Source organism: Phalaenopsis equestris, unplaced genomic scaffold, assembly GCF_001263595.1.
Source record: "Phalaenopsis equestris unplaced genomic scaffold, ASM126359v1 Scaffold000428, whole genome shotgun sequence".
NCBI lineage: Eukaryota > Viridiplantae > Streptophyta > Magnoliopsida > Asparagales > Orchidaceae > Phalaenopsis > Phalaenopsis equestris.
The window spans coordinates 4,075,811-4,086,353 of NW_018164869.1; the positions used below are offsets into that span (position 1 = coordinate 4,075,811).

General features: G+C 35.7%; 1 protein-coding gene across 1 annotated transcript; it reads right to left on the minus strand.

Moving 5' to 3' along the window:
- Positions 1-1,252: 1,252 nt before the first annotated feature.
- Positions 1,253-4,272, minus strand: LOC110027468 (endoglucanase 17-like). Its single transcript, XM_020728911.1, is given in 6 exon segments — positions 1,253-1,746; positions 1,811-1,974; positions 2,148-2,262; positions 2,944-3,279; positions 3,282-3,611; positions 4,056-4,272. Coding segments are annotated over 6 exon segments (1,485 nt in total). The 5' UTR covers positions 4,263-4,272; the 3' UTR covers positions 1,253-1,413.
- Between the last annotated feature and the right edge of the window lie 6,271 nt (positions 4,273-10,543).

Consider the following 10,543-nt stretch of genomic DNA (forward strand, 5'->3'; position numbering starts at 1 on the left):
ATATATATGTATATAAATAATTTTTTTTCTGAATTCTAATTTTTAAATTAAATTATAATCAATTATTAGTAATATTCTTTTTAATAATTATTATTAGTTTTAAAAAAGTAATTAAATATAATGAAATCCATTTAATTAGTTTAAAACCTAAGAAAGTTAACACATTGGAACATATGTGAGTAAATACTTTTTAGATGATACCTTTATAAAAGAGATCATGCCCTTGTGCCAAAATTTGTAAAATAGTCCAAACAAGCTCAACAATGACAAAGTTCAGTGTCCTATGGATTATTCTTTTGTTACTGATACTAATATTTTTTAAATTGTTAAAGAATCAAATAAATCTATCATAGAAATGATTACATCTTTAAAAGTAATTAAATTAATTAATTAATTTATTAAATTTAAAAATTATATTAATTCTATTTGTATTTAAGAATTAAAGTTTAATTTACATGAAAATTTAAAATTAATTCAATCTATTAAATAAATACGAAGAAATATAAAATATAAATATAAATTAAATTTAAAAAATATTCTTAGCAAAAAAAAAAAAAAAAAAATAGGGGGCTTGTATATAAATCCCCATTATATCTATTTACAATATGTAAATAGATATAAATTGAGCGGCATGTATATAAATGCCCATTAACTTTACTTTTTCTTCTTTTTATATATACCACCCAAATTTTTTATATCATATAAGAAAATATCATTAATTTTCTTTTAAAAATGAAATATACATATTTATGCATATGTAAGGTGATACGCACACAGGCACACTTTTAAGTTTAGGTGTTAGATATGTAAAACTCATTTTCATGTTTTAGCACTCATGCACTTATAGTATACATTATTATAAGTGCAAAGAGATTCAAGAAAGTTGAATTACAATGTGGTGGGTGTGCTCGAATCTCATCCATCGTCCATATATATGTTTTAGCACTCATGCACTTATAGTATACATTATTATAAGTGCAAAGAGATTCAAGAAAGTTGAATTACAATGTGGTAGGTGTGCTCGAATCTCATCCATCGTCCATATATATGTTGAGGTGAGGTGAGTATTACATACGTACAAAATATGTTCGGACGACAAATGAGATTCCGGCACGCTAATGTATAATTCAACTTCCACGAATCTAATCCACCATCCCCACACATACGTTTTAATGAATCACACTTGTCATACGCTGTCATGTAAATAGGATTTGAAGAATATTGACACATGACCACTAATAATTATGGGGCCTATAGAGAAGAAAATATCACACAATCAAATTTTTCAAAAATGTCAAATGAATTACAAAATTTTGTTAGTTGCGTCAACATTCTAATTGCATCTCACTCCCACACCTGCAGCCACCACACCAGCTTATAATTACAGTAATAAAACTACCATGCACACAATTTTCAGTCATATGGGTGGGCGGAGAAGTAAGCCAGGAGGCCCACGAGTGGGGCGTTTATATACGTAGTGGGCTCCGACTGCTGGAATATGGGCCGAGCATCCTGGAATACATCGCTTATATTGGTCGGCCCGCCCACGACCGCCCCGACGAGTAGATTCGGGTTCGGGTTTGGGCTCAGGTAATAGGGAGTACCTGCCTTGCACCCGATCCGACCCGGATGAGCTGCTACCGAAGGCAGTGAGCTGGCCCGATGGTGTATGTGCTGCGGGTACCTCTTCCCATACCCCACCATGTACGACATTTGCAACGGATTATCTCCCAGAATATAGTCCACCTACACGGTTATATTAACAGGTAGGTTATGGGTATTGGATGAGACTGAATGAAAGGTTTTGTACCTGGCGCTTGGCGGCCAGTCTGAGATCGGCGGGGTAGGCCGAGGATGCGCCACATGGAACGTGGCTATTGGCGTGGCTGAGATAGTTAGAGTAGGCGAGGAGAAGGAAGGAGAGGGAAGTAACATGCTGCATGTTGCTTCCTCCAGTCTTGAACAGCAGACCACCTTCACTTCAATCAAATAAAATTTAATTAATAAATATAATTATAGTGATAATCACTACTAACAAATTAAGCAAAAATAAGAAGAACAAGGATGTAAGATGAAAGATGTAAGAGGAGGAAGATTAGTATGGAATTTTGTAATTGTTAGCGGGAGATTGTGCAAAGAAGATTTACCTGGAGAGTACTGGATCTCCGGGTGAGATGATACGCCGGGGAGAAGGGAGCAGATGAAATCGTCGGCGTTTTCCTTGAATGACCGGAGATAGTCATCCTTCCCCATCAGCACTTCCTGTGCACATGCCACCGCAGAAAAAATATGAATTTGCAAAATCAACCCCCATCATATTTTTGCTCCTTCATTTATATCCCATTAATGTATTAAAATTTGTTCGACTCAAATAAATCAGTAATGCTGCGAGTCTACGAAAATGTAGTAAATTTTTTCAAATTATAACAGATTTAGGATCTGTTAGGGGCAGCTTATTTGGTGTGGAGGTGTTTTGAAAGTACACTTAGTTTGTTTGGATAAACTGAATTTTGACAACTTATGCGTTTTCAAAATGCTGAGCATTTTCACACCACATATGTCTAGATACGGTGACAGATTTCAGAAAGCAATATGATTTTTTCAAAAAAAAAAAAAATTATAATAGTCATCACACCAATCTTATTATTATTAAATAAGCTACAGCTGCGCGATACAAACTCTTAATTTATCTAAGAGACACTAAAATTTAAAACTATATTGAATCAGAATTTAAAAAGTTTTCAAACAAAAATATTATTTAATCCAAAAATCCCGAAACTCTGTCAAAAAGTAAGAACCATTTACTTTATACAAGAAAATCCGACACGATTAAGTACAGTTGCTCAGCGGCGGGGCTAAATTTTCTGACATAAAAGCAGTAAAAATCGCCAAAAAAGCAAAAACAAACGGCGTTAAAAAAGCAGAACGATACACTAAACGCACCTTAGATATAAGCACGTTAACTCCAGCGTGTTTGTTATCCCATCCAAATTCGTGTTTCGTGTCGCTGGCCCCGAGCACATCCTCGTTGCTCTTGATATACTCCCTGTACTCCCTCTTCCTCGTCGCCTTATGCAGCCAGGCCGCTCCCCAAAGCAGTTCATCCTTATAACCCGAAAAGTCGCAGTAACACGGACACACGACATCGTGTAAACTCGAACTGTATGCACCGCGATGCCGATCCGCAAAATCAAACACGCGGACAGCTCGTCGTAAAAGCCGGTTCGAATAATCGGGATCGCGGATACGGAAAACAATGGCGGCGGCCGCTAGTGCGGCGCGGCGGTCTCGCCGGCGACGTCGGAACCGGGATGGGAAGCGTTGACTTTGTAGACGGTGCGGGGGGTGTCCATATCCTCGGGGCGTTCCCAACAAGAATGGTCGCGGAAAGCGTTGCCGACTTGAACGTAGAGGGTGTTGGGAAGGGAGGTGGCTTTGAGGAGGTAATCGGTGCCCCAACGGACGGCGGAGATGGCGTCCGAGAGATGGGTGGGGGACATGGTGTGGTTGAAGTCGATGATGCTCCAGGAGAGGAGGGTGGTGGTGAAGGCCATGGGGAAGCCGAATTTTATGTTGTCTCCGGCGTCGTAGTAGCCGCCGGTGAGGTCCACCTGAGAGATTTTTTTTGGCATTGATTTGTCAGCTATCGTGACTGAGGGTTTTTTTAAAAAATTGTGCTAATGCTACTTTGACCGAAAAGTTTGATTAAATTACTGCTGTGTCCCTGCTTCGTCAATACTCGTGCCAGTCAAATATTTACTGAATCTAGTAAAGTTATGCTTTTTGCTCCACATGGCTGAGGAATGAATTCCAACCATCGTGCAACAAAATGAAGAAACTCAAGTTCATTAACATGCTTTAAACATATTCTTACTCAGTTTATATCATAAGCAACATGATGAACTTTTTCCCCCGAAAAAATCAAGTTTTAATTTTTATTCAAATAAACATCATTGGTGACGTGGAAAAATTAAAGGAGGAATGAAGAAAATATTTCTTTATGTGTTATTCATATGTAATATTTTTCCAGAAGAAAGGGTAAAGAAAGAGCTTACACCGATAGAGGCTCCATCATGTAGCGCAGAGTCGCGGCGCCATGAGATGCGCTGAGAAGGCGGGAGGCGGCCGGAACGCTGCCCCTCGAAGAAGAGTATGCTTTTGTGAAGGGCGTCCGCGTAGTCATGCAGGGCGGCGGTGGAAGCGGTGACAATGGTGAAGAGGAGGAGGAGGAGAACGCTGGCCGGCGGCGAGTGGTTTGCCATTAGAGCGAGCTGTGCAGTGCGATTAACTTCTAAACGGAAAGTACTGAGTAGGATAAATAGGAAATGGAAGGCACGTGAAGGAAGAGAGCAAGCGAATGGGAGGAAGACACGTGGATGGAGACAAGAAGGAAAAGCCGTTGCGGCGCCGGTCACGAGTGTAACGGGTCGAAGTAAGAGTGAAAGATCACGTGACAATGATGGGGGGGAGAGAGGACCGTTTGCCATTTTCGTTAGAGAGCATTTATTTGACCGTTGGACATTATGGCGGGTTTCGAGTTAGCCGTTACAATGGGGCTGTTAAGGCATGCCGGATAGATATTGTATGGGAATTAAATGAGAGCTTGCATTGCCGATGATCTGAATGAAGCTTAACTGGGTGAGCAAAAGCGAAAGAAATCAAAGAAATATTAACGAGTATTCCATTCAGGTACGTATGGAAAATGAAGAATTATTATATATATAATATTTTAATTGACAAATGTCTAATTTGCTTATGTTTAAGTCGTTTGAAAGTTGATCGAATTGTTTGTAGTTTGATTTGAGCCATGATTTTGGTGTAAGATTGATGCGCCATCAATAAAATTTCATCATCCGACATGAATTTGGAGTCATGACATGAATCTTGATGTGACTTTTTGAGCAAAAATTATTCAACCTTTGATAAAAAGTAATTCAGAAATCTGATTTCAATAAATTTATAGTCAAACTGACCGGCTCGACAAGATGGACCCAATGTTGCCAAAATTGATTTAAATTGAACAAAATCAAGCCAATATCAAGCCATTAAACCACTTTTGAAAGTTTTTTTGACACATTTAGAAGGTCAAACAAATGTTGATTCTGTTGAGTCTATAATCAAATTGAGCGTCTTGACAAAACAAATTCAATGAGCCTAAGATCACTCAATTTTGACATCATTAAAATACTTAAATATTCATCAAATGTCCTCTGATCGAGAGAAGAAACTGAAGTTCAACATCACTCCTGCAGTCGTTCACAACCACGAACCACCCTCAACAACCACAGATCAACGTCAAGTACTCCCTCCAACCCTCGCCGACCGTCGTCGATTGCCTCCAAACACCGTCGACCACAATCAATATTGTAACTTGAAAATCCAAGTAACACTTTTTTGCCTGTGGGATGAGTGGTTGCAACTGTAATCATCTGTTTATAGTAAAATTTTTCAGTTGGGTCTGCCCCAATGATTTTTCTATTTCTGGGTTTTCACTTAAGAACTTCTAGTGTCATTATTAGTTGCTTTTTCTTTTCTGAGTGTGTGTTGAATCTTCGTACCACTCTAAGACGATAATCTGCTACTCTACTGCTACAAATTTTCTAGCATGCATCAAATATATTGGGTCACCAGTTAATGTTCCACATGATTCTGCAAATAATGAACTACGTTGCTAAGTTTATGACATACTTTTGGAGATTTGAGGGCTATCTAAAATTTTTATTGTCGCATTCGCATAGCATTGTCATTTTATGATATGAATCGACATTGTAAGTGGATATATTTAGTCATTGAAATCACTAAGAATGTTCTCCAATTTCATAGATACTTTGATAGTATTGATGAATGTGGATTCTAGTCATTAAATACTAGTTATTGTTTACATTAGATGTAATAAATATGAGTACTTGGCCAATAAAACTAAATGTTGGTGGGTAAGTCTTTTGGACACTATTTATTTGGCTCCTTTCTGAAGTCTTTTCATCCAGGATGCTTTTAACCTTTTAGATTTATATTTGTTTAATTCTATTTTCATATTTAATTAAAAAAAAGGGTTTTGTATTTCATAAATCAACTACAAAAGTAGGGCTTTGATAATGTTTTGGAGGGATTTAACGACAGTTTTAACTGTTAAAAGTTGGCAATAGTTCTAAAATTGCTACTAAATTGTTATAATTGCAAGACTTTGAAAATGCTCTTGGAAAAATCGCTGCTATAGAATAACAAGATTTTAACCACTATAACTCAACATGCAATGAGTTATAATTTTAAGGGTGATTTTCCACCTTATTTTCTTCAAATTTATAAAGAAATAGTTCAAAGCACAATAGGCTAAACAAAATAGCAAAATATCCAGACAATGACTGATTGTACGCAACTTTTATATTACATATAAATTTACATTATAATATAAATAATCTAGCACTTTGGAGGCCGTTCATTCAATCAAAAGCACAAAAAACAAAATTATTTTAACAAACATATTTTATGTTGACATTAAATATGTATGACAATCATTCAATCGAATTAAGCCTTAATAAATAAATAAATAAATAAAAAACATTGTTATTTTGCATCAATTTTAAAGCTCATTCAATTGAAGTAGCAATTAATCATATGATATGATCAATTTTAATAGTGAAACTATTTTCCATCATATAGAGTACTATTAAGGTTTCCACGTATTGATTACTATGATAAATACCAAGCGATGATACGAGTTTAAGCTTATTTTGAGAGAAGAGAGTTGAATCCTAAATTGAAATACTTAAAAAAATACTAAATTGAAGTACTTAAGAAACTTGCGTCTAACCCACGTTGGTGCGTGCATGGTGAAGAAATAACTTTTTTTTTTCTTTTTGCAAGCCATGTCACTAAAACTAGTCGAGCAAAGCAATATGAGGAATATGCTTGAGACTAACAAATTTTATGAGATTAAATAAGTGATTTGAATAAGGCATTGGAATGCTAAGGATCCTTATCACATGCATGCTATAATTATGGTAAAATCATACCACAAAAGTTTCAAGTTTTTTTTTTTTTTAATTAATAAATTGAGGCTATTGAAATTATTGAAATCCATGATCATAATTTTGAGATTAGTAAAAGTGACGATGAATACTGAAAAAAATGTGCACCTAAAATTTTCTTAACCGGACAATTTGAGAAGGAACAAAGACAATTTCTTAGAAGGCTTCTCTAACTTACTATAAGAGACTCTTGAAAAGCCACAAGTAAAAGAAGTTCTTGGGAGTGGAGATAGCAATGTAATGATATTAATTAATTTCTAACTTAATTATGCTATCTATATTGTAGATGTGACTTTGGTTGAAAATATAAATTTGAGGAATTACACCACTCACCATATACAACAAAACAAAGTAAAAGTCATACCTACGATCTCATAGAAATAAATAATGAAAAAAAAAACATATGTGAATATAGTAGTTATAGACATACACAAGAAAATGAGGACTATAACTATGATAGGTATCATGAAAATATTGATAAAAAGATCGAGGAGTAGACATGAATAGCTTGTAGGTGACTAATAGAAGTTGTTAATCGGCATGTGAGATCACATGCTTTCATAAGGGAATGTTATCTTACTAATAAAACAAATGATTCAAGATATGTGTGAGTTCATAGCTCTTGTTGATTGGGCGAGTGGTCTTCAAAACTAAAGATATTGGTTTTTTAGGTAGGACGAGTGACCCCTTGAGTTGGAGAAGTGGCCCAAGTAAGTCGACTTTTGATTGTTTATAAGAAATCAATAAATTTCTCGTCTAGTTTAGCCAAATAGATAATTTATTTATCGACAACAAATACATTATTATTAGGGAGTGAATTTTGCCAAAAATGAAGCTTAGTACTCATAAAAATATTTAACTTTTTTTTTTGTACGACAAGAGGGATTGTGTTGACCAGATTCTCACTTGAATAAAGATAAAAGACAAGCTAAGGTTTAATTATGTTTGAAGATATGATAAAATAATTTGTATGAGTAGTTAATGACTCTTACGCAATGTAATATGCATGCCACTAATTGAATGTATTGAGGATTTGGTAGCCATGAATAGTACTTGTAATCCAATTTTCAATCTATCCTAAGGTCTATTATTATTCCTAACTCTTCCCCAACTAGTTTTTCAAAAACTAAAACCGTCATAGAGTCCACACATATGAATAATAAGGTTGTAATGTAGAAGAAATCATTGATAATACATCATATTCTTATAGTGACTTGGGATATATAAGGGAGCACAATATGTAGTTACTAAAGATTGGACTTCCTTTTACTAAGGACTCCCCACATGATATTGACGGCTTGGTCACTATAATCATCTTAGAGCAAATTATATTCTTGAGAATATTGAATTTAAGAATTTTTAAAAAATGAATAATGAATCATTTCTTATCTTAAAATAACATGATGCTTCCAACATTGCAAGCATAATTTCATGGAGATATTGAGATTGTATGAGTTACAAGAAAATTATGGTACTTGTTAGAATTGCTTGGTTTCTATCATATTTTTTGTGTAGTTTAGAGCATTCATCTTAAAACAACTTTTAGTATAGGTGATGTCCATGAATCAAGACATGGAACGAATCTCGATGTGACTTTTTGAGTAAAAATATTTAAATATCGATAAAAAAAATCATCCAAAATTCCGATTTCACTAAACTTACGGTCAAACTGATCGGCCCGATAAGAAAAACCCATTGTAACCAAAACTGGTCCAATAAATTGCTTCTTAAGAGTTTTATGAGATCCAATAGTATGTCAAGCAAAACAATATATATACCCTATGAAGTAAAAAATTTATATATAATATATTTTTTCTAATTAATTTTAAAGAGTCAATTTCGAGCAGAACACAACCCGAACATGAACAAGAACATTTAAATCGATCCAAACAAGAACAGACTATCATGAGCCAATTTCAAATTCGAGTAATTCCAAACGACGAGCCAAACCAGACTCTGCCCCGACCCCCTCCCAAGCGGCTCGCTAGTATAGTCTTTTTCACGTCAATCTCACAAATATTCCCTGCGAAATTGGCTTTGCACTCCTAGAGCCACGAAAAATTATTCCATACGGATCGGGCACCGCACGCAGCTTGCGTGCGGTGTCCGATCCGGACCGTAAATCACCTGATCAACGGTCCCGATGTATTTCGGTGGGCCCCACCAAATTTTTTTAAAAAAATAGAAATAATCCTGACCGTAGATCACGTGATCTACGATCAGGATCGGACACCTCATGCACAGAGAGAGCCACGCCCTATTCTTCTCGCGATCTCCCAGCCGTTCCCCGCCAAAGTTCCGCGTCGCCGTTCTAGTCGCCGTTACCGCCACCGTTCCTGTCGCCATTCCCGTCGTCGTTCCCCGTCGCAGGACCTAAACCGGTAAGCCCTAATTTTTTATTGCAGGCTAATGCTGGAAGGTCTAACTAAACGTGAATACTAGTTAAATTTCTTCACTGTTAGGTTAAAAATGTGGTTAAACTTGTTTCTCTTATTAACACTATAAGATTATTTTGATATAGTCGGGGACACACACGAGTACGTACATTTGAACCTGTGCATATTAACCCTGCAGTGATGTTCTTAATACCTACAATTCTCAAAAGTATGGTCAAATTTAAGATTTATGTATCGAATAAAAACTGAATGTAGTCACAGTTTCTATGTTTTTTTCTTTGCTCTTTTACATCAGACCTGATATGATGACAATTTGTGAGAAGTTTTAGATATTAGGATTTTTTTTCTTATAATGAAATGAAATTGTTTGGATATGCATGTCATTAAATTTCTTGATTTCTGTGCAATAATTTTGACATATTGTGTCCGTACTGGGAAAAATTATTCTATGCGGATCGGACACCGCACTCAGCTTACGTGCGATGTCCGAGCCGGACCGTAAATCACCTGATCTACGGTCCCGATGTATTTCGGTGGGCCCCACCGATTTTTTTTTTTATTTTTAAAAAACGGAAATAATCCTGACCGTAGATTACCGTGATCTACGGTCAGGATCGGACACCGCATGCAGAGATGCATGCGGTGTCCGCACGCAATAATCCCTCCCGTACTGGAAGCCAGTATTGGATAAGATTGATAATCAATATCATAGAATGCTGATGATTTTGTCTAGGATTTTTTTTTTTTAATTTGGTGGGAGATTAAATTAATAAGTATATGAATAGCATGTGCAAAAATGTAGATGTTTATTTTAAATTCTTTGTTGCAACACAAGAATTTTGATTTTCTGTTTAATTAATCATTGATACTTAGCCTAATTGTTCTCTCATCATTTTTGCTGAAGGATTTATTGTGTGCTTTGTGGACAATGCAACCAAGTGAAGCTATCCTTCTTGGAATCACATAGAACCTGTTGTGAGCCTTTAGAAAATGTTAGCCATTGAATAAGTACATGTTAGGAAATAGCATTGAAATTATTAGGTTTAGTGCAATTAAATCTAGATAAAATAAATATTTATAAAATAAATGATTTCAATTGCGTGAGTAAATAATATCTTT